Raw genomic sequence first — 26,078 nt, forward strand, 5'->3', positions numbered from 1 at the left:
GACTTTGATCAGTTGGGGAAGTGAGCTGAGAAATGGCAAATGCAGTTTAATACAGATAAGTGTGAGGTCTTGCATTTTGGAAAGTCAAATCAAGGTAAGAGTTTCAAGGTGAATGGTGGGGCCTTAAGGAGTATAGTAGAACAGAGGGACCTTAGAGTTCAAATTTACAGTCTCTGAAGTTGGAGTCACAGGTAGACAGGGCAGTGAAGAAGGTTTTTGGCACATTGGTCTTCATCAGTCAGGGCATTGAATATAGAAGTTGGGAAGTTATGTTGCAGTTATACAGGACATTGGTGAGGCTGCACTTGGAGTATTGTGTTCAATTTTGGTCACCTTGTTGTAGGAAGGATGTTATTAAACTGGAAAGAGTGCAGAAGAAATTTACAAGATGTTGCCAGGATTCAATGGTCTGAGTTATAGGGAGAGGTTGAACAAGCTAGGCCTTTTCTCTTTAGAGCGTAGGAGACTGAAGTGGGGGCAGGGGGAATCTTATATAAGATCATGAGAGGCACTCAGTCTTTTTCCCCAGAGTTGGGGAATTAAGGACTAGAGGGCATCAGTTTAAGGTTAGAGGGGAAAAGATTAAAAGGGAACCTAAGGGTAAACTTTTTTACACAGAGGGTGGTACGTAAGGAATGAGCTGCCAGCGGAAGTGGTTGAGATGGGTAAATTAACAACATTTAAAAGGCATTTGAACAAATACACAGACAGGAAAGGTTTAAATGGATATAGATGAAGTGCAAAGAAATGTGGTTAGCACGGACAGACATTTTGGTCAGCATGGACCAGTTTGGGCTAAAGGGCCTATTTCCGTATAGGACTCTATGATAAGGTCTCTTCATAATCTGAGAAAACTTTCTTCATTGTCTAAAACGCCAGCAATTTTGGTGGAATCTGCAAACTTACTAACCATGCCTTCTATTCTCATCCACCTGAACACTTACCAACTCACTTTTAAAGGACTCCTGTGTAACAGATGTGCATTTTCACAAACAGCTGCCCCCAATACTGTTATAATTAGCCTTCTCCCAGTTTAGCACCTTTACCCAAGGACCAGGCTTATCCTTTTCCATAACTATTGTAAAACTTAACGGAATTACGATCCCTGTTCCCAAATTGGTCCCCCCATTGAAAATTCAATCACCCAGCAGGCCCATTTCTCAATACAAGGTCCAATATGGTCCCTTCCCTTGTTGGACAATCTGCATATTGTTTCAAGAAACTCTCTTTGATGCAAGTAAGAAATTCTGCTTCATTTGAGCCCTGGCACTAAGGGAGTGTCAGTCAATATTGGGGAAGCTAAAATCATTCATTACAACAACAGTTGTTTTCACATCTTTCCAAGATCTGCTTCTTTTTCTGTTCCTCTGTCCTCTGACTGTTGGAGGCCAATATGAAAACCCTGTCATAGTTATTGAATCTTTTTGATTCTCGATATGGCCTCATTGGGTGACCCCTCCAAGCTGTCTTCTCTTAGTTCAGCTGTGATATTAGAAGAAGAATTAGAATCCCTACAGTGTGGAAACAGACTCTTCAGCCCAACAAGTCCACACTGACCCTCCAAAGAGTAAACCACCCAAACCCATTCCCCTACCCTGTATTTACCCCTAACTAATGCACCTAGCCTACACATCCCTGAACACTATGGGCAATTTAGCATGGCCAATTCACCTGACCTGTATATCTTGGGATTGTGGGAGGAGAACTGAGGACCCAGCGGAAATCCACACAGACATGGGGAGAATTTGCAAACCTCACACTGACAGTCGTCCGAAGCTGAAATCAAACCCGGGTTCCTGGCGCTGTGAGGCAGCAGTGCTAACCATTATGCCACCGTGCTGCCCATAATGCCCCATACAGTACTCAATTTTTTTTTCACCCCTTTTTACATCCCTCTTTATCTTGTCTGAAACATCTAGATCCTAAAAAAATGAGCTGCAGGTCCTGTCCGTGTCTCAGCCAAGTTTCTGCAATGGCTTCAAAGTCGCCTCAGGCGACTGACTGTGTGGAGTTTGCACATTCTCCCCGTGTCTGCGTGGGTTTCCTCCCACAATCCAAAGATGTGCAGGTCAGGTGAATTGGCCATGCTAAATTGCCCGTAGTGTTAGGTAATGGGTAAATGTAGGGGTATGGGTGGGTTGCGCTTCGGCAGGTCGGTGTGGACTTGTTGGGCCGAAGGGCCTGTTTCCACACTGTAATGTAATCTAAATCTAATCTATACTTCCATGTACTAATCCAAGCTTTAAGCTCATTTGCCTTACCTGGTATACTCTATTCATTAAAATATATACACTTCAGACTCCCAGTCCTACCATATTCATTAACGTTGCCGTGTCTTTTCTTCCGATTAGACTTACTTGACTTAACCTCTAACTTCTCCCCCCAGCCACACTAATTTAAACCCTCTCAAGAGGCACTAGCAACCTCCCTGCAAGAATATTGGTGTTCCTCCAGTCTAGGTGCAACCTGTCCTTGTACAAGTCCCTTCTGCCCTCGAGGAGATCCTAACAATCCTAAATATCTGTAGCACTCCCTCCTTCACCAGGTCTTTAGCCACATATTCAACTAGTTCTGGCCTCACTGGCATGTGGCACAGGGAGTAATCCTGAGATTACAACCCTAAAGATCCTGCTTTTTATCTTTCTACCTAACTCCCTAAATTCATTTTGCAGGACCTTATCTCTTTTTATGCCTGTCTCATTAATACCAATATGGACCAGGACTTCTGGCTGCTCACCCTCCCCTGTCCGAACGTCCTGTGCCCACTCAGAGATATCCTTTACCCTGGTGCCAGGGAGGCAAAACACTATCCTGGCACCTCAGGTGATTTTAGTTGATAAAAGCCAAGTACAACTGGAAATGTGGGCACATAGCAAAAGAAGTAATTTTGATCCAAGAGGAATGTCTCCATCATTCAATGCAGCGATGAAGTAGTGAACTAAAAATGTCATCGTTTGCTGGTTCAGAATTCCTGATTACACAGCATATGGGACTCTTGGTGCCATATGTCTCCGTGCCACTTTACACAACCTGCCTGGTAATTAGGGATTGCCAATACTAAGATCCAATACGTTTCCTACCCCCTACACACCCCAGTCAAGTGAATTCTATTGGCAAATGTGTTTATCCCACCCGCTAAATTACAAATGGACAGACTTTCTCAATGTAATCTGACTCACTAAAAGTTAGCTCCAGATTATATTAGAATATTGACCTTTTGACTTTTATTATTTATAGAAAGTTTGTGTTACTTGCAGACAGTTTTTGGCAGCAGGAGCCAGCAAATGGGTAAATATCGACAGTAAAACAATGGAAAAGACTCTTGATGGATTACAAATTCCCAATCGCTATGTATTTGAAGATGCACAAATGCACATTTATATGCTAATGAAAAAGGTATGTGGACCTAAATTGGAGCCTTTGTGTAAAAACATATCAGAATAACATAAATGTTTGTATTCACTCTTGAGTTCCACTTGATAGAAGGTGGAAAAGATTTGAGAAATCAAGAAATGATTTCTGAAATCCTAGCCTTTAACTTACTGTTTTCCACAGAATTTATTGTGGTCAGTCCAGTTAAGATGATTGGGACAGAAAATCATAAATAAACTTTTTCTATTATTTTCAAAACCACAAACTGCTCATCAGATATTTCATATTCTTTTGACACCTATATGAGGAATATGTTAACCATCGGTGTATATTTTTAACACAACAAAGCCATTTGATACTGTCCCATTGCCAGCCTTCAGTTTTAGCAATCGAGCTGCACTCCAATAAAGTTTGCCTCCATTGTTGAATGGGGACCATTATATTATTTTATAAATACATGAAAAGCCATTGTGCAGACATTTCAATCTCAAATAAATTATTCACAAGCCCTTGCATTCTGATAATGAAGTGATAAAATGACAGTGTATTAGGAATGGTAAATTTTGTGTGTTAATTTCACTTGTATTATCTCATTTGCATTTGGTAAAACCATTGCTGCAGGGATTAATGACATTAAACTCAAAATATTCATGGGGAATTGTTGAAAATTACAATGTAAATTCTATGACTGCAGTCAGCAAAAAGGATTAATAATTGACATTGTGGATTAGCATTGCTGACCATTCCAACCCATAATGCTGGCAGTGAGAGAGAGAGATTCTAAGTGCTGTGCATAATAGATGAAAGATTAATTAATGATATTGAAATTAGTATAATTTTGGATTTAGGGGAACGAACAATAGTGCTGCTTTGGAATATCATAGCACACAACAATTTGTGTCATCCCTAAATCCGAAGTACTGGAGCTGAGGTATAACTGCAGCACTGGGGACTCCCCTTGAGTTCACAGCAGTCAGGCATATACAGAATACAGGAGCTGCATATACAGAACACAGGAGCTGCATATACAGAACACAGGAGCTGCATATACAGAACACAGGAGCATTGTTTGCTTTATACTCACAACCCAATGAGATTTCATTCTCTCTGACATTGAATGTGAATTAGAGAGTAAAAATGATAGAAGCATGGACATTGGCTGCAAAGGATTCCAGATTGCAGTGAAAACATGGGATTGGATTTTTCCATCCCATGTAAGACATGAGGATAAAGAGGCAGGTCTGACCTGATTCCAGGATATTTTAATGGTGCAGATTAATTTATGGGTCTCGAGCCTGCATGCAGCAATTGCTAAGCCAGTGGTTGTATTGCTAGTATAGAGCTTTCCAAGCCCTACCTTACAGTTTTCATGGAGTTGTGCTGATTTGTGAATAAGAAATGGTTGATATCAGCTCAGAGATATTGTGATCCATGGAGGAGACTTGTGTGAAAATGACCTTGCACCAGTCACTGGTAAATGCAGCATTAAAGGAATTACACGGTGGCACAGTGGTTAGCACTGCTTCCTCACAGCGCCAGAGACCCGGGTTTAATTCCCGCCTCAGGCAACTGTCTGTGTGGAGTTTGCACATTCTCCTCGTGTCTGCGTGGGTTTCCTCCAGGTGCTCCAGTTTCCTCCCACAGTCCAAAAATGTGCAGGTTAGGTGAATTGGCCATGCTAAATTGCCCGTAGCATTCGGTGTAGGGGAATGGGTCTAGGTGGGTTGCTCTTCGGAGGGTCGGTGTGGACTTGTTGGGCCGAAGGGCCTGTTTCCATACTGTAAGTAATCTAATCTAAGAGATTTGAGGTGATGGTATTTGGGTTAGGCTAAGGACTACCATTATGAATTGAGGAGCCAGAAAGTAAGGTGAAATGCCTGAAAGAGTTAAAGTGCTGTGCAAGTAATTGACCGAGCACCAACAAAAGCCTATATTTTTGTTGTTTCAGTCACACAAAAAATGTCCCAACACACATTACAGGCATGTAATGAAGCAAAATACAGAACCACACAAGGCTATATTATGGAAGACGGTCAAAAGGCTGGCTAAAGAGATGGGTGTAAAAGAAGTGTGTTAAAAGAGGAAGAATACAGTTTTAGAGCCAGTGGGAATTCAAAACTTCAGGCCTGTCAGCTGAAGGCTGGAGCACGAGTTAAAATTAGGAATGTTTGAGAGGCTGGAATCTAGATGAATGCAGCTATCTCAGCTTGTCTCCTGAAGGAGATTACAGAGGAAAGGAGGACAGGGCTGGTTGAAAACAAGGAGGAAAGTTTTAAATCCAGCCATTGCGAAATGTGGAACCAATGTAGATCAGCCAGCACAGAGACAACAGGAGAATGAAACTTTGTGCGAGTAAAGGCAGAGGTAGCACTCTCATAATAGAGGGAAAGTAGGATTAATAATAGACCAATTGGAGTCAAACCAAAATAACTTAGTTCAAAACAAAATTGAAAGATTAGGCAGCAAAAAGTAAGAGGTTAAAATAACGTTGTCCTCATCACTTTTTGTTTCCCTGTCTCTCTGAAATTGAGGCTGAATCTTACATTTCTTTTTAGCCAAACCCTAATGTGTTATTTTAATTTTACCTTACCAAACTCACCTCAGTAACCACCTATCCCAGCCCTATGGTGCCCCTCATGCCTGATTCCAGTCTCATCCCATCATGCACATTTCATGAACAGCTTGCCACTCAGTGGGTATCCTGGAACTCATTGGCATTCCTGGCCTCATGCCACCTTTAATCGCCTGTTGTGATCTCAGTCAAGCACAGTTGGTCTGGAGCAGCCTTGAATGGTTCTTGACATTTGCCCTGGACATGTCAGTCAATGAGAAATTGGTGTCCCATTGTGTGGGCAGGCACCTAAAAGGTCCTGATGGATGTGGTAGTTCAGTGGAGGCCATACACTGGACTATTGTGGCCTGGTCTGGTGTTAAACCAGTCTCCAGTATCTGGAGGGAGCTCTACAGAGCTCTGCAGGAAAAAGGTAAATGTCCCACCAACCCTCTGCTCTAGGACTAAAACTGCTCCATCATCAAACTTGAATATTCTCTGTATTCAGGGTGGTACTAGAGATTGGGAGAATTGGGCAGCACGGTGGCACAGTGGTTAGCACTGCTGTCTCACAGCGCTAGAGACCCTGGTTCAATTCCTGCCTCAGGCAACTGTCTGTGTGGAGTTTGCACATTCTCCCCGTATCTGGTGTGAGTTTCCTCTGGGTGCTCCGGTTTCCTCCCACAGTCCAAAGATGTGCAGGTTAGGTGAATTGGCCATGCTAAATTGCCCATAGTGTTAGGTCAAGGGGTAAATGTAGGGGAATGGGTCTGGATGGGTTGCTCTTTGGAGAGTCAATGTGGGCTTGTTGGGCCGAAGGGCCTGTTTCCACACTGTAAGTAAGTAACCTGATGAATTGTTGTTATTATTATAATCATTTTGAACCAGGACGTAAAGATCAACTGGGAAATTACAGACCACTCAGTTTAACTACAGTGGTGAGGAAACTTTAAGAAACAATTGCTTGGGATGGATGGAATTAATAGTGACATGGAAAAATGTCAATTAATTTGGAAGGGTCAGTATGGATTTGTTAAGGGAAAATCATGGCTAGCTAACTTTCTGGAATTCTTTGAAGAGACAAAAGACTGGGTTGATGAGGGGACATTGTTAAAGTGATGTATATAAATTTCTAAAAAGCATTCAATATGGTGCCACACAACAGATCTGTAGGGTAAGTTATAGGCCATGAAATAAAAGGGCAAGTGGACACAAAATTGGTTGTGTGAGAAGAAAGACCTGTAATGGTGAATGGGCACTTTTTCAGCTAGAAGGAGGTTTGCAGTGAGTTCTTCACAGGTGGGTAATGGGATCCTTGCTTTTCCTGATATACATAAATGATGTGGAGTTTGGTATACAAGGAGACAATTTCAAAATTTGTTGACATAGAATCATAGAGATGTACAGCACTGAAACTGACCCTTCGGTCCAAATCATCCAAGCAAACCAGATATCCTAACCTAATCTAGTCCCATTTGCCACCATTTAGCCCAAATCCCTCTCAATCCTTCCTATTCATATACCCATCCAGATGCCTTTTAAATGCTGCAAATGCACTAGCCTACACCACTTCCTCTGGCAGCTGATTCCATACACGCACAACCCTCTGTGTGAAAAGGTTTCTCCCTGGGTCCCTTTTATATTTTTGCCCTCTCTACCCAAAGCCTACGCTCTCTAGATCTGGACTCCCCCACCCCAGGGAAAAGATTTCTCTATTTATCCTATCCATGCCCCTCATGATTTTGTAAACCTCTGTAAGGTCACCCCTCAGCCTCCGACGCTCCAGGGAAAACAGCCCCAGCCTATTCAGCCTCTCCCTGTATCTCAAATCCTCCAATCCTGTCAACATCCTTGTAAATCTTTTCTGAACTCTTTCAAGTTTCACAACATCCTTCCAATAGGAAGGAGACAGCATTTCACGCAATATTTCAAAGGTGGCCTAACCAACATCCTCGACAGTCACAACATGACCTCCCAACTCCTGTACTCAATACTCTCTCCAATAAAGGAAAACATACTAAAACACCTTCTTCACTATCCTATCTACCTGCGACTCCACTTTCAAGGAGCTATGAACCTGCGCTCCAAGATCTCTTTGTTCACCACCACTCCCTAAGACCTTACCATTAAGTACGTAAGTCCTGCTAAGATTTGAATTTCCAAAATGCAGCACCTCTTATTTATCTAAATTAAACTCCATCTGCCACTCAGCCCATTGGTCCATATGATCAAGATATCCACAACACCTCCAATTTTGTTGTCATCAGCAAACTTACTAACTGTACCTCCAATGTTCACATCCAATCATTTATATAAATGATGAAAAGTAGTGGACCCAGCACCAATCCTTTTGGTACTCCACTAGCCACAAGCCTCCAGTCTGAAAAACAACCCTCCACCATCACCCTCTGTCTTCTACCTTTGAGCCAGTTCTGTATCCAAATGGTTAGTTCTCCCTGTATTCCGTGAGATCTAACCTTGCTAACCAGTCTCCCATGGGAAACCTTGTCGAACGTGTTACTGAAGTCCATATAGATCACATCCACCGCTCTGTCCTCCTCAATCCTCTTGATACTGCTTCATAAAAGTCAATCAAGTTTGTGAAACCTGATTTCCCACGCACAAAGAGAATAGATGGCAGATGCAGAGAAATCTGAGATGGTGCATTTTGATACAAAGAACATGGAGAACCAGTCTAAAATATAGGTTCTTATTGTAAAGGATGTGCAGGAACAGAATGACCCGGATGCAATTGAGACATTAGAGGTGGCATGACAGATGGAGGGAGCTATTAATAGAGTATTCTCGAATTCATAAATAGGGGCATAAAGTAAGAGAGAAGGAAAGTTCTGATGAACTGATTGGACTTTAGATGGAATATTGCGCATTTTGGGTGCCACACTGGAGAAAGAATTGGACTGCATTGGAGAGACTGCAGATAGTGTTTATGTGAATGATTCCAAGGATGACACACTTCAGTTATGAGGAAAGATTGGAAATGTTGGAACTGTTTTCCTTGGAGAGGACAAGGCTAAGAGAATATTTGATAGCAGTTTTCAAAATAATGATGGATCCAGAAGGAGAGGGTATGGAGAAACTGTTCACACTTCTAATTGGACCAAAAACTAGAGAGCTCAGTTTTAAAGTGTTTTACAAAAGAAACAAATGTAAGGCAAAAAAAAACATTTTCACTCAGAGAATAGTTGAGGTCTGGAATGCACTGTCTGGAAGTGTAATGGAAGCAGGTTCAATGGAGGCATTTAAGAGGATATTTGGATGTCTATTTAAATGGAAACAACGTACAGGGTTACAGAGAAAGGTGGGAAATTGGTGCAAACTCAAAATGCCCAAAGAGCCAATGCACCAGAGCAGCTCTGTGAAATCCACCTTTAGAAGGTAGAGTAAAAACCTAGTTAAATAAACTTTGTACAAGTGGATAACATATCGATCCTGCAGACCATATAAGTGTTCCAAACTTGCAGCAATGAGCTAATTTATTCACAATAGTTCCTAATTTAAATTATTACATCAGGAATGGACTTATAAAATGAGTGACACCTTCACTTTTTGATGTGCTTCTCAAGAATTGTGGACAGATTGATAGTGCGTAAATTTAAACTTTTTTTTTTAGCAGAAATCCACCAACATGTTTTTGGCATCTTTTTAAACACTTAATAATCAATGAAGTCTATGCCCAGGTTTACGTCTGCAGTTGTACAAATACATCAAGGAAGCTTTGATCATAAGACTGTATCTAAACAAGAATTAACTTACTTTGATTTTAAATCTCTGAAGATATCAGGAAATTTAATTTAGATTAGATTAGATTCCCTATAGTATTGAAACACGCCATTTCGGCTCAACAAGTCCACACCAACCCTCCGAAGAGTAGTCCACCCATATTCATTCCCTTACCCTATATTTACCTTTGACTAATGCACCTAACGTTGTGGGCAATTTAGCATGGCCAATTCACCTAACCTTCACATCTTTGGATGATGGGAGGAAACCAGAGCATCTGGAGGAAACCCACACAGACACTGGGAGAATGTGCAAACTCCACACAGACAGTCACCCGAGGCAGGAATCGAACCCGGGTGCCTGGCGCTGTGGAGCAGCAGAGCTAACCACTGAGCCACCATGCTGCCCCATGGTGATTGTTAATTTTCTGAATATTTTAGATTGTTAATTTTCCGGAATATCTCTGAAATGCCAAGCAGCTACTGGTCTTTGAAGGTGTGCTATTTTAAAAGGATGAAAAGTGAAACTCACTCCGACATGTGGAGATCAGTTCCACAATGCTGGACGTCAAGCTCTGTCTAACCTACATCATAGTAACCATTATAATCCACCTGCTGAGCTCTTCAACATCACTGGTTAACTAATTTGGAGGTATACCGCTGGAAAAGAAAGTTCAAACATTAAGCTCGCAGTAATATTTAATTTTACATCAACAAAATAAAAGAACATACTATAAACTGATTGACGTAACAGTTATTTCAAGCTAACAAAGCATTGTAATTGATCAATAATCTGACACTATCAGGGAATCTTGGCCTTAAAACAGAGACAGATTCTGAATGTGTTGCAGGGAGGTGTATTTCAGTTTTACAAATCAGATTCCTAACCAAACCCATCTCCAACCCATTCATGATTCCTATTGTGATTCAGTTTTTAAACTTTAACGTCAATGAACAATATTGTCAGTGCCTTAGGGCCTCAGCTACATCGAGGAAGATGTGGCAGACCTAGGAGATTAGTGCTTTTACACCTGTCTCCTGGATCACTGTTGGAAAAAGCCTGGTCCTGGGTAACCCTTGCAGAACTCCTCAACTACTACCCGCAAAGGTCCAGCCACAAGAACTGAAGTCTTCCTACAGAGACTACGTGACAACACTGAAATAGGAGCAGGAGTAGGCCATCCAGCCTTTAGAGCCTGCAGCACCATACAATATGATCATGGCTGAAATCCAGCTCAATACCCTATTCCCCTTTTTGTCCCATACACTTTGATCCCTTTAGTCCTATCAGTTTCCTTCTTGAAAACATTCAATATTATGACCTCAACAGTTTTCTGTGGCAGAGAATTCCAAAGGTTCATCACCCTCTGGGTGAAGTCATTTCTCCTCAGTCCTAAATGGTCTACCCCACATCCTTTGTCTGTGACCCCTGGTTCTGGAGTTCCCAGTTTACTCAACTTACTTCATCAAATACCATTAATTCACATTGCTAATACTGGTCAAACCTGGAGGACTCTTCAATTCCTGGTGAAGAAGAAATCAACAGAAGAGTTACAAAACCTGCAGCCTCAACTTTGATTAAGACTGTGCTATCCTTATAATTATAGATTTAAAAAATTAAACAAAAATTCCAATATTTCAGTCGAGACATAACCATCTTCGAAAAACATCAAAATTACATGGGTGGAAAGGGATACAAATAGTTTACAGACATATACTGTTAGATTAAAGAAAGTGGACAAAGTGTTGGCAAATGGATTATAATGTGGGAAAATGTGAAGTTATTCATTTTGGAAGAGAGACTAAAGGAACAGAGTATTATTTAAATGGGGAGAAACTGCAGAAAGCTGCAACACAAAGGGAAATGGGTGGGGTGCGAGCTTGTGCATGAAACACAGAAAGCTTGCACACACATGTAGCAAGTAATCAGAAGGCTAATGGAATGTTGGCTCTTATGTCAAGGGAGTTGGAGTGTGGGAATAAGAAGTCTTACTGTTACTGTATAAAGTGCTGGTGAGACCACATGTGGAGTACTGTAAAGCAGTTTTAGACCCCTTGTCTAAGAAAATATTATTTCATAAGAAGCAGTTCAGAAAAGGTTCACTAGGATGATCTCCATTGTGGAGGGATCGTCTTATGAGCAAAGGTTAAACAGGTTAAGAGTCTATTCCCTGGAGTTTAGCAGAATCAGAGGTGGTGTCATTGAAACATACAGAATTGACAGGTTAAATGCTGAAAGGATCTTTCCCCTCATTGGAGACTCTAAGATCAGAGAAGAAGGCATAGTCTCAGAATTAATGTGTCCCAATTTAAGGTTGAGATGAGGAGGAATTTCTTCTCTCAAAAGGTTGAGTCTTTGGAACTCTTTGCCACAGAGAACTGTGAGGGCAAAGTTGTTATGTATATTTATGGCTGAGACAGATTCTTGATCAGTAGGGTTATGGGGAAAGGACAGGAAAGTCAACGTGAGGAACATCGGATCAGCCGGGGTCCTCTTGGTAAGGAAGACCTGGCTTGAGGGGCTGAATGGCCTCCTCCTGTTCTTGTTTCTTATGGCCTTCTTTAATAAGGACAGTGTGATTTGTGTTTCCTATAGAGGAAAAATGTTAATGCATATTACTAACTCCTTAAACTTATTGATATTGTAACTCCAGGATTCTTACCCACGTTACTTAAAGTCAGATATGTACAAGAATATTCTAGCAAGATCCATTGTTCCACAGGAAACCAAGAGAAGGTATGTTGTTACATGCAGTATCCAGAAAATATTTTTGGGGCAAAAAGTTGATTTGCTAAAAGGTAGTGACAGTTTTTTTTTGTGGCTTTTGTTTCATCCAACCTTTAGAATAAATAACATTGTTATATTTTAGTAAGTTGTATAAAGTTAGTTTTTTCAAAAACATCAACCAAAATGTAAATGCCAGCCTACATAAAATAATTTCTTTTATAGGTACATTCATGAAAGGGGATTTAAAATGTTGTTAAATTTAAATTACTCTCTATGGCAAATATTCCTCTCATGCTCAGTTCATTTTGCAAAATTTAACTTTAATGTTTTATCACTGAAATCTGAAAAAAGTGATTTCATGTACTACTTTAATCTTACATTTCCAAACCTACGCTAAGTAGATGCAGAATTTTCTCTATTACTGCCTATTAAAGAGAACAATTCACCGGGGCTTATGTATTTTATCAATGCACAAACTGTTTAAAAAATATATACTTTTTTGCATCTATGTTTATATAGCATGGTTCCATTCATGAGGTGGCATCGTTATTCCAACGCCAGCTCTGTACAGATGTTCTACCCAAAGGACAATGACGGGAAAGGAAAGGATGCAACGGTTTCACAGGTTCAAAACTAAACACACCACATTAACAGCATGTTTTTTTTCTTTACCCTGCCATATTTCTACATCTCTTAAAATGCTCCCACACTTTCCATAGAGTCATATATAATCATTGATATGTTTCATTGCTGACTTTACATCATAGTTTTACATGTTACTTGTTATCCCAGGATGTAAAAATTGAATTCCTTGTTGAAAACCAACTAAATTCATAAACTCACCTGTATGCCATTTTTGAGTAACCCAAAGATTTAGGGAATCACATAGATTGCTATACCCCTCAAAAGTGTTTTCAACTGCTTTGCGTTATGTGATATGTTTGCCCTTAACAGTATTTTATTGAAATCCTTTTGAAGTATTAAATAATGTACCATTAATGTTGCAAACCTTTAAATTCCATTTGAAGAGCACAAGATGAAAACGTATATGTTGTATATGGATGTTGTAAAAACATGTCATGGCGAAGGAGGATATGGGTTTATGATCTGGATTCTTCATCTGTTGAGTTCCTAGTCTCAGCTGTAAAATTGGGGAAGGTCTTCAAATATTCCATTATAAGGAGGAAAGAAATTATAAGGTCAATCACCCACTGTAGCCACCATAGTCCTCCGAACATCTGTTATAGTTAGAATTAAGAGCTGATGGAAAATGGGCCCCAGGCAAGTTTCTTGGTTGGGGTGAACATCACGATTGGAATCTCAGGAGAAAAAGAATAAAACTAAAGAATAACTGCCATCATATATTTGAGGTTTTACATATATATATGGGCATAACCCACTGATGTTGAGCAATTTATCCAGAGCTCTCAATAAATTAGCTTTCCCACCTTGACAGCTTCAGACTAGAAAGCCTCATTGCTGGTAATTGTCTTCTAATTTTTTGATGTTCCCCTACTTTCCTTTACAAAATCTCGAATATTGATGTTTCCTACTCTTGATGCATAATGCATTAGGCAGTATTGTAATAAAATCATATTTGTGTTTTAGTTATACCCTACATATCAAGTATTTTGTGTTCCTACAGTATTAATCCTCATATAAAATCTTCATACAAATAAATATTCTTTATAACAGCTTGGTGTTTTTCTCATTTATAAAATCACATTCCCTGTCTGCATGACTTCTTCACTGCAGAACAAAGTTTTTTTTAATATAAAGTATGTTTTAGCAAAAGCACATTTAATTAATTATTCTATATTTGGATATAAAGATGTAAAATGTTAAAAAGGTTTTTCTATCCATTAGTCAGTACAATTTAGTATTTACAATAGTTTCTTATTACATTGCTGGACCTCAAAACACTTTTCCTTTTCTTTTATCCCTACAGCTATGTCGATTCTCCCACCCTTTGGCAAACCTAGGAGTGTTCACTGGACCAAATATCCCAATTAATTCCGAGGATGCACCTTCCTGGTCCCATTCCAGCCTTCCCTCATTTTGCCCTGGAATCCTTCCTGCTGCAACTTCCCCTTCCTGTAGCTGCACTGACCCTCAGAGGTTCGCTGTTTGTTCCTCACTTCCATTTTCAGCATGTGATAAGAATATTAATGAGTTGTGTTTTGGTTCTTCTAAATTCAAAGCTCCTTCACTAGTTAATGCAAGAGTAGAACCATGGTATTCCCAAGACCTGATGTAAGTCATTTTTAACAATAGTATATTAATTTTCAACACATACAGCATATTACAAATCTTGTATACATACCAAGGGTTGTACAAAGCATTGATCAAGTGTCACCTTTCATTGAAACAGTAAAACTATTAGGATCCACTAATAAGTCATTTGATAAATTTCAATTATTCACCATCTTGGAAAATAGTTGGCGAAGAAATTTCAAAATCTATTTATACGCAACTTATATATTACCACCTGCTGAATAATTACATTTATTGAAATGAATACCAGAGACAATATCAGCAATGTTAATAACTTGTTACTTAATCCTAATAATGTACTTTGACAGATCCAGATCATGGCAGATTGTCATGTAATTTCCATTATTTGTATGCATTAACAATGAAATTTAATAGAAAAATTCAAAACAGAAAAACTGCTGAAGTTCAAAATGGATATTTCAGTGAGAAATTCATCTGATATCATAGGCCAGAATTTACTTTAGATATCACTATCCATTCATTAGATTTACTTTTGTGTGGCTTCTCCACAATAACTTGCTGTTAGTGGGAAATCAAAATGCTGCTGCACCCTATACACCTGTATTAACAGACCGAGCTGCTGTCAGTCTCTTTAAGTAATTTTACTGAAATATTGTGAATGCCGAACAGAGTCTAAACTGGGAAGTGCAATTGTCAAATAGGTACCAAAAGCAAAACAAAAAGTCAGAAAGATAAATAGGGCTGGAAGAGAAAGGGGAAAGGAGATGGAAAGAGAGAGTAATAAATTGTGTAACGTTTAAAAAGAAAATGCTCTAATAACATTTAAAAACTGAAAGAGTTAGACTCTGCATTTGTGAAAGTGAATTTTCAAGGCCAGAGAAGTTGTTTGTAAATAGTTAAAGATTACCATACTATAAAATACACTTAAATGGAGAGCCAAATAGTGAGTTGCCTTCTTCATGCAGCGTAAGGAGAAGCAGAACAACTTGACAGAAATGTTTAGAATTTTGCATTTAATTGTGTATCTGCACTTGCCTGAATTTCCTGTTAGGTTCACACACAAGTAATAATGGGTATCAATAGCCTCAATTGATATTGTAGTAAATTCAGGTCCTGGACCTTTTCATTGTTTAAACAATTGGGAACAATATATTCAATGTAACTGGAACAAACTCACAGAAAACTGTTCACTTTTTCTGTGTTCATGAATCAAGCATGTAGAATAAATGGAATATTCTGCAAAGGACAGGGCAACATTTAGAATACTCAGCTTTAAAATAGCCTCTCTTCATTATCAAAAATTCTGGTTATGTCACTCATCAGTTTAAGCTGCGACCTGTACTTTGTTTATTATTTGTCTTTTAATTGTTATAACGTTTTTATAAAAACTACAGAAATTGCAGGTACTGAGTTAGGCTTAGCCATTGTGCACTGATCATCTAAAGGCAGGTATTGTCACTACACTATAAAGATACTAATGGTACTAATATATATATATATCTGAAAATCACAAGGTTTGTTTATGCCAATGAGCATTGCAGGAAGTGACATGTTAAAATAAGGTGAGTCTGTGTCATTTTTTGAATTTATTTTTACTATTGTAATTCTACTAATCATGCAAGATTCAAACTGCTATATAAAGTAAAGTAATGCCAGGATACACCAAAATAATGGCTTCAAGTAATAAACTTCCTGCTAACATAAATGTTACTGCATTAATTAGTAATTTCCCACTGGATGACAGTTTGGACAGGATTAGAGATTGGATTGCAGTATAGCAACAATAGTTAACCTTATTATTCTCATGCGGCAATCACTGAACCAATATGAGTTACTATTATTTTAATTCTAACTTTGCTGCAAAGTATGAAAGTAGATTATGCCATCATTGCTTTTAAAATAAATGCTGTTATGTTAGACAAATTGTAATTATGGAGAAGCCATAGTTAACTATAAGTTAAGGCTTCTCGGTTTAAGTCTCGCTAGGTGCAATATTAAGACCAACTCTGATAAATTAAGCTCAGACTCTATTTACATGTTCTTTGTCAGAGCAGGCAGCACTAACGCCAGCATTATAGATTCCAAAATAGGTTATTCAACAATTTTGTCTTTATTCCACTTTTCTCTCAGAAGTCAAGATGAATTTCTCTTTGCTAATAGTTTTGCACACAAAATGGCAGAAAATAATCTGAAATATTTTTCAAACAATCACACCATTTCAGTTCTTTCCCGTGTAGAACAAAATGGTGCAAATTTCCCTGCCATTAAATGACTTTTAAAAAAAATTTCACAATCAATTTAAAGGACCAGAATAATGTGAATGTCAACCTCCTGATTTTTGTGTGTACCCATCCTTCTGCACATGCAGTCACAGGCCATTGCTGTCCAATTTGCATATGAATATTTAAACGTGCCCTTTCTTTAAAGAACAAATTATCTTGATTGATGGGAATCGTGATTGGTTCCTTTTAATTTATGTCAAACTGAACTTGGATATAATGAAGCTGAGGTTTTTACTCGAGTTAAATGCACAAAATATTCAGTGGATCTGGTGACATCTGGAGAAACACAATTAAATGGTGGAGGGACTGGAAAGCCAGGGGGCACAGAGAGACTGTTGCTCTCCTGACTCCCCATGACTAAGTCATGTCACAGAGTTTGACCTTCCTGGATGCCAATTGCCCTTAAGATCCAGGCTTCATCCCACCACATTTGGTATGGTGAGAGGGGTACCCAACATGGGTTCCACCAGGTTTACCTCTTCAGCCTACCTTTGGGCTGAGGGGGTAACCACTTGATTGTGTACCCTGTGACCAATAGATTTACACTGGGTTGCATCCTCCATAGAACCCCCGGTCTCCACACCAACCCTCTTCCTCCTCATCAGGGATAGTCTGATATCGCGCTAAAAAGGCTACCTTCTCCATCACAGCCTGCTCATTGACCAATACTACCTGCAGAACCAGCAGTGGCCACCACTCCTGAACAGCTGCTTGCCCCTGATTTTTCTGACAGCCTTTGGATGTGACATTGTCATCCTGAAGATCCCAGGTATCCCAGTGGCAGGCAGGTAAACACCCAATTGAGATTTAATAGTAAGGAAGCTCCTGGAAATGCCATGGTTTTCACTAGCTCTCAGGTCAGTGGATTGGGCAACTGCTATGGTCATTAAATTCAGCACAAAATTCCACGTTGATTTGTTTTTCAGAACTGAGACATTTGAAGCAAGCAGAGCGACTGAGACAGTGAGAAACACAAATAACTAAAAAGAAAATTCTCTGCTGGTTGGAAGGCTGGGAAAATTACTTAGGAAAAGGGTTAATGGTGTAAGGCAAAAGCAGATGTTACAGGACAAGTAAACAAAAGTTGGGTCTAGAGGAGGTGTAAATGGGATTTACAAAATCTCAATCCAACAGGGTTTGTTGTCTGATGATTCAGTTATAAGGAAGAAATGGTTGAACTGTTGAATGTTGATTCCGAAAGACAGCAAGGTGTTTAATTGTAAGATGAGGTGCTGTTTCCCAAGCTTATGTTGAGCTTGGAACTGCATGAGGCCAAGAATAGAAAGGTCAGAGTAGTAGTGAGAGAGAATTAAAATGATGTCCCACAAAATGGTCACCCAATCTGGGTTTGGACTCATCAGTGTATCATCCTGAGCAGCGAGTACAAAAGAATTATCATCCTGTCTTTTACACCAATGTTGAATTACAAACACTAATTACAACTGCTCTGAAAATTGCCATAGATCAGCCATCTGACAGCAGTCAGAGCACAATCATTTTTGGAGAGTCAGAGGAACTGGATGATTTACTGCAGCCACGGTTGTGCTCTGCTGTGAGGAATCCAGCACTGGAAGGAACAAGCAATAAGGTACTTGCTGCAACCAGTGTCTCAGCTGGCCCATTGGAAAATGCAGTGAGAAGAGGTGCTGCTGAAGTGAGTGGAGGCAGGCAGCAACACAACCTGTATAAGGCCCAAATTTATCACCACACATTGTTTTGTGACATAACTCTACAAAGAAGTCTAGCTAAAACAAACTAGCTTCCAAAAATATTAATTACTGAAGATGATCCCAATCAAGAGTCAAATTATACATTTGTTCGAACAAATGTTCAGCCAAAATGACAGACGTCTCATAAAAGAAATCACTCTTAAAGTCCTCAATTCTATAGTCTAGACCCCACTATCCTGAGCTTATCATGCTCTGAATGCATTCCTCACTAACCACCAATCTGCCTCATAGCAACGTCGTTCATAGAATACGGTGTAATGTGTGTTGCAATTTCTGCTTTTAAATAAGTATGGTGTAGGTGTGCTCATTAAATTCTGCCCCTTAGTATTTTCTCTTTCTCACAGTGTAAGGTATGTGCATACCTCCAAACTGTGTGCATTTAAGAAGTTGGATAGGTGAATGTCAGTGGTCTTAGGTACTGAGAATATTAAGTAAAGATTGTGCGCTATTGATCAGTTATAATTATGGAAGGCTGCTTTACACATTGGTGTATCATCTGTGCAGTTTAGCTATTCACTTTCTGTTGGCCACACCTTCAATACATCCAGGGTGTAATCTCATACAAATTGCAAATCCTGTCCTACTGATCAGTCCACCAAAGAAACAATCTCGTTATAAAAGTGATAAAATATTGAATTGTTTTTTAAAAAAAACAAACACCAGCAGATAATCTGGGATTTTTGTGCAGGCATCAAGGATGGGCAGTTCAGAGATGTTTAAGCTACAGCCATACTGTAATCTTTTCTCATTGATGGGTAATTGCAAAAATATGAGGAGCAAGAACAGAGGACATCTGCTGCTTGACATGGTGATAAGTTAAAATGAAGTTGAATTTAACGTTTGTCTGCAGTCTATAAGGACGAGAGTGTTCCCTCAGGCTTCTGAACAATGCTACCCTGCTCAATTTAAAGTCAGAAATCAACACCGTCGAGAACCAATGAGTTTCCCTGGAGTAGCCAATAACTGAGCAGACAGCAGATAACCTCTACAATTGGTAAGTTTCCAAAGCTAGAGTACTAGCAAGAAGCCACACAGCTTGAAAGCAGCAGCAGACTTCCAATGCATGTGGGTGAAGGAGAAAGTTCTTCTAAATGGAGGCAACATAGAGTCATAGAGATGTACAGCACGGAAACAGACCCTTCGGTCCAGCCCGTCCATGCTGACCAGATATCTTAACCTAATCTAGTCCTACTTACCAGCACCCAGCCCATATCCCTCCAAACCCTTCCTGTTCATATATCTATCCAGATGCCTTTTAATCTCCAACTTCTTGAAATCTAAAATTAAAAATATCCTTTGCAGCCAGAGACTGCTGGTATTGGAAGAGCAGGGCAACCTCTAACTGCTGCAGTATCCAGGCAAGATGAGCATCTGAACCTCTCGAATTCATCTCCAGCAACGCCCCCCCCCCCCCCCTTGACCTTGCAGTTTTTAACAGGTTGGGATGGGCAGCTAGCCTTTCCTCTGGGCCCCTCATCCTACACACATAAAAAAGGCCTCAAGTGAGACAGAGGTACAGAACTGGTTTGTCGAATAAAAGCACTGTCCTAAAAAAGGCAGAGACTCCTAAGCAAGCCATCAAGCTACACGGTATATATCCAAATTGCTCAGATGACTAAAAACCTGGATGGTCCTACTGAAACTTACCTAGCATGCCAAACTTGAATTTTTGGTGGGGGAGGTCATGTGTATTTAGATGGACATTTGGATAAGAGATCATTGATTAGCTGCAGAACATTTTGTTCTGTTTGACTGCAAAAATAAGTTTGCCATATGATAATAGTGCAGTTGGAAATGCTCAGTGCTTCCAAATCAAAGAATAAAGTCCCTTCAGTGGTATAGATGAAAATCCAGTCAGGGAATAAAGCTCAAGTACTGGATATAGAGTTCCTGTTCAACAGAGTAAAATGGTTCAAGGACATACCCATGGAGGTAGTGGTAGAAGGTAGGTTACTGACAAGATTTTATTTTTCTTTAGTTAAAAGTGGCAAACGAGTCATACATAACTAAGACATGTATTTGATTCTGATTAATAATATTCAAAGTAAATTGTGAAGTTCTACCAAAGCATGTTTATGGCAGATGCACTGTAGGAATATATTTTGGCCACTGTAGAGATTGTGAGGCATGATGTGCTCTTGAAATAACGAAACTATAAAGTATGAGAAGTGTTGGAAAAATGCAGGATACAGCATAGTTATCCAAAGGCACAGACCACAACACTATGCAGCATTTGGCATGCAACATGGATAATGGACATCCAGAGAGTAAGTTAATGGACACTTGCTAGAAACTATACTTTTGTACAATTTGAAAATGATGATGAAAAGGTGAAAAATGTCAGTTGTCTAACAATAGGTCATGAAATTATTTTAATTGTCAGATGCAAAACTGTTTTTCATTGATTAGAATATGAGATAATAATATGGATTCACTGCTTCCCCTAGTCTCCCTCTTACTGCAGATGAAGTCCCCCTGGAAACTCAAGATTACCTGAATATGGAAAGTGCAGAAATGTCAAAGGTCAATGATGCTGAATTTGAAGAGGATGAATTTGGATGGACAACAAGATGTTAGAAAAAATGCCTAGAGTATAAATTGTTTTGTTTTCTTGTTATTGTGAAGTGCCTTTATTTATATTAAAAAAATTGCACTTTATAGTTTTAGAGCATGTTTCACAAATTCAATATTTCCCTTAAAAATAATTTTACTAATTTTATATCAAATATTTGAATGTAAATGCACTTCATTACACGTCATACAGTGGCACATTTATTGTTTAATTTGTGAAGTTTGCTATAAACAAATTGTCAACTTAAGAACAAAGATATACCTTATTATTTTGAATTTATCTGGTTGACTGCTTCTCTCTCTCTCTCTCAATTGTCAAAAAAGAAGTTACATCCAAATAGATTTCAAATTCTTTTAATCTTAATATTACACACAAGTCGATCTGAGGAAGTGAAGAGATATTTTCATGTTTGACCAGATTGTACATGTGCATCTTTAAACAGATTTACACCTGGTTGCACATACCACATAGGGGAACAATTTCTCACATAAATGTTAAATATTAGGAATTTAATCCTTATAAATTCTAAAGATCAAGTTATTCTATTAGTGATTTGTTAGAAGAAAGGGAAACAAATTTACTTGTATTGAATATCTCAGCATTTTTGAGAGAGTTGAAAGCTGTTTGTAACCAATTACTCAAACTGCAGCCACTGTTATCTGGCCAATTGCAACAGCTGATTGTGTGCAGCAAAAAACATGAATAGTTATCATTTGGAATATTGGCCAGAATATTGAGAGAGATTCTTGCTCTTCTCAAAATGGTACTCATCTAAACGGTGATCCCTCCAACAATACATCAATGCATCAAGTCTGTGCTAAATTGTCTAGATTGTATACTCAAGTCTGGCACCAGTCTTGAATTCAACAACCTTTCGAACCAGAGGCAAGTGCTCCCAACACAACCAAGTTGACACTTTAAAAAGAAGAGCAGAAATTAGGTTATCTGCCCCAGACTAGTTGCTCAAATTACTTATTAGTTTTAAGATTGTAAATGACTATTTAGAACATAGAACATAGAACAATACAGCACAGAACAGGCCCTTCGGCCCACGATGTTGTGCCGAACAAACATTTACGTACTATCATAACCTCCTCCCTCTTACATCAAGACAATGCAGTGTCCTTACACTTGCCTTAGTCGCTGATGGTGCATTGTCTTTTTAGTTTGTGCTGTTGTCTTAAATACTACTGGTTCGTTTATGATTACTGATCATAATTGAGGTGTGTGATTTTCACAAGAAAAATGACAATTATTAAAGATGATTCACGCAATGTCAATAAAACTCCTGGTGCATGGAACTGGTCTTTGTAGCATAAAATTGGAAACAGAAAATCAACAGGCAGTTTTTCCCCATTCCAGATTAATCTCTACTGACTTCAATACACGTGGATATTAAACTAAGTGTTGCTCACTTTTTTGTTTGTCCTGTGGGCAGTCATATTGAAAAATAGCCACCCAATGCTTAGAAGTACTTTTTAAAATTAAAATGTGTGTATATCAAAAGAAACACTTATCTATCAAATACTGTTCCAAAGTATTGAACACAGTTAACTCAGGCTCCAGGGTATTAGAATGAAGTTACTATTAGCTCAGTACAAATGTGTCATATTATGAACTTGTAGTCAATATTTAACAGTTTGTGTTGAATTTTTAATGTGACTGTTGTAAGTTATGTGATTTTTGGCATTTGGTCTATAGATAGTATCAAGTCTCAGGCAGATATACCTCATTAAATATGGAAACCCGCAACCATCTGAGTAATTCACACATCTCTTTCTTTAAGGGTGGGTCAGTACAAAAAGATTATGTATTTACCAGACTGCCTGACTCCATGTTTCAAACTGGACAAAAAAAAAATTCAATTTGGAGCAAATGGAAGTGAGTGGTCACAATTAATTTCCTATATATCATGATGGGTTTTTTTCCCATCAGACTAGACTGAGTGGACCTTAGATACTAACCCACAAAACGGGATGTGGAATCAACCTGAACAACATGGATGAAGCAGAAAAGACCTTTAACATGTCAAAAGCCCCAGGAAAGCTACTGGATGACTGTAGGTTGCTCTCTCATTGGAAAGAGACAGTGAGTTTAACCTCAGGGTCACCATGCCACAGGCAAGAGACAAGGCTGAAGAAGGCAGGGCTTTCATTGTGACCTTGGCCATACAGGAATTGAACCCAGGCTGTTGGCATCATACTACATCGTAAACCAGCCAACTGAGCTGACCGACAGCTGCATGGCAACAACTGATTTCCTGTTTAAAAGTAGCTGTTGCAGGTGGAATACCAACAGAACCATCAGCTGAGCCAGTTTGTGAACCAGGCTCAAAGTTTAATTACAATGTCATAAACAGGAAATTAAAAATAATACTTCAAATCAACTTCAAGTTAATTGGACTGCAACATTCTGCAGTCTTGATATTTCCAGTGTTGAATGGTGGTGGTGGACTTCCAAACAACTGACAGGAAAAGGAGGCCCCACCCTCCATTATGATGGAGAAACCCAGCACATCAATGTCAAAGAGAACACTGGAGCACTTATACCCACATTCAGTCAGACATACCAAGTGGATGATTCATTCTTAATGTCCTCCTGAAGTCTTCAACATGATAGGTTCTATTTTCAACACAATTCACATTGTCACATTCATGCAATTAGACTTATAGATTTCATAGTTCCAGCTAGCCACTACTTACAGTTATAGAGATGTACAGCATGGAAACAGACCCTTTGGTCCAACCCGTCCATGCCAACCAGATATCCCAACACAATCTAGTCCCACCTGCCAGCACCCGGCCCATATCCCTCCAAACCCTTCCTATTCATATACTCATCCAAATGCCTCTTAAATGTTACTTATGAAAACAAATGGTGAATGAACATGTTGCTTTTGAAATGTAATGGAGTTGAGAGGTCAGATGACATTTCCCATTTCTGGCAACTTCATTGAACTAATCAAGGCCTGGAAACCAGCCTGCATGGCTGGATAATTTAGTAAATCTATTCAGTGGATAAATAGCCATCATTGTCAAAATAATTAGGTAAACTACAATAAAACTTATGTGATATCTGACCAACTGGAAACATCTAGCAACTGTAATCTCATATCATCCCTTCCCCCAGCCTGATCCCCCAGGCTTCACTGTTACTATATCACTTCAGAATAACATTTGATTGTAAAAGAAACTGTTGAACAGTGAAGTATTTCTCATTGTGTTTACAATGAAGAAGTCTCTGAAGTTTGCAGTGCCCATTAAAGTCTGTTGTCATTTGATTCCAAAAATTACCAGGAACTACAATGGGTTAACCATCATTTTTAACATACCAGCAGCACAGGTCAGAAAATTACACGTCAGAAAAAAAATAGAAGTTGCTGGAAAAGCTCAGGTCTGGCTGCCTCTGTGGAGAGAAATCAGAGTTAACGTTTCGAGTCTGCTAACCCTTCCTCAGGACTTTACATGTCCAGTCGTAAGAGACCATTTGTGAAGACAGTAAACAAGAGTTACAATGGTCATGAGAGAAACCAAGTTTCTGATAAAGAACATTTAGTGGGACAGGTTTTGAAGAGCAGCTTGCTGACAAAGAGGAGCTCTCATCAACCATAGGACCTGCTGAAGATTCACGACAAGGCAAAGAATTCAGGCATGCCTTTGCCTATCTAATTAAGAAACCAAACCAGCTTTTTGCTGCGGCATTAGACTGGAGCCCAGTGGGCATGAAGCCAGAGAAACTTGCTATTGCAAGCAATAAGATACTGTAAGCCTACCTTCATAAAAATCAAATGTTTATTTCTTCAGTAGACTAAAATGGGATTATAAGTCCACGACTTTTAAAGATTAAGAGAAGCAAGTGTGACAATGATTTTTGTTCTGATTTTCTAGCAGCTACTTCTTTTGTAATTTTTTTGAGTCTAAGTGGGTGCTGATGCAAATATGTGGTAATTATATATCTTTTTTCCACAATTAAACCTGTCAATTGTGCTATTTTAAATAGTTGCAGCACTCAGGAAGGTTAAAACACTTTGTGCTCTCATTAAAAATACATCAAGCTTCAATCAGTCGCAAGGTTCAAAAAAAAGGAGCAACATCTTGCCAAATATTCCCTGTCTGATATCACCAAATAGTTGAAGGCATTGGAAAGCCTATGGGCACTGATAACATTCCAGCAATGGTATTGAATTAACCATCATCTTCGCCAATTTGTTACAGAACAGCACGGAAAACTATCGAAAAATGTGGCCCTGGAAGAGCACAGCAGGTCAGGCAGCTTCCAAGGAGTAGGAGAGTTGATGTTAGATTAGATTAGATTACTTAGATTACTTACTGTATGGAAACAGGCCCTTCGGCCCAACAAGTCCACACTGACCTGCCGAAGCGCAACCCACTCAGACTCATTCCCCTACATTTTACCCCTTGACCTAACACTACGGGCAATTTATCATGGCCAATTCACCTGACCTGCACATTTTTGGACTGTGGGAGGAAACTGGAGTACCCGGAGGAAACCCACGCAGACACGGGGAGAATGTGCAAACTCCACACAGTCAGTCGCCTGAGGCGGGAATTGAACCCGGGTCTCTGGCGCTGTGAGGCAGCAGTGCTAACCACTGTGCCACCATGCCACCTTCTTGAACTGTCCTACTCTGTCCATCTTCCTTTCCCATCTATCCACTCCACCCTCCCCTCCAACCTATCACTATCACTCCCCACCTTCATCCACTTATTGCTTTCTCAGCTACCTTCCTCCCACCCTCCTATTTATCTCTCAGCCCCCTTCCTCACCACCACCCCACCCTCCCCCAATTCCTGATGGGGTCAGCCACAGGGGGGATTGGTTGGTGCGTGTCCTAGAGATGTTCGCTG

At 39.5% G+C, this 26,078-nt stretch overlaps 1 protein-coding gene across 1 annotated transcript in view; it reads left to right on the forward strand.

The window, feature by feature from the left end:
- Positions 1 to 22,984, forward strand: part of rgs11 (regulator of G protein signaling 11) — a 150,122-nt gene extending 127,138 nt beyond the window's left edge. The window contains exons 15-19 of the mRNA XM_043711561.1: positions 3,258 to 3,396; positions 12,318 to 12,400; positions 12,911 to 13,016; positions 14,340 to 14,509; positions 21,086 to 22,984. Coding sequence (XP_043567496.1) covers positions 3,258 to 3,396; positions 12,318 to 12,400; positions 12,911 to 13,016; positions 14,340 to 14,509; positions 21,086 to 21,215 — 628 coding nt within the window. The 3' untranslated portion in view covers positions 21,216 to 22,984. The remainder of the gene's footprint in view (positions 1 to 3,257; positions 3,397 to 12,317; positions 12,401 to 12,910; positions 13,017 to 14,339; positions 14,510 to 21,085) is intronic.
- The last annotated feature ends 3,094 nt before the right edge of the window (positions 22,985 to 26,078 follow it).

The sequence above is a fragment of the Chiloscyllium plagiosum genome, chromosome 21 (assembly GCF_004010195.1).
Source record: "Chiloscyllium plagiosum isolate BGI_BamShark_2017 chromosome 21, ASM401019v2, whole genome shotgun sequence".
Classification (NCBI taxonomy): domain Eukaryota; kingdom Metazoa; phylum Chordata; class Chondrichthyes; order Orectolobiformes; family Hemiscylliidae; genus Chiloscyllium; species Chiloscyllium plagiosum.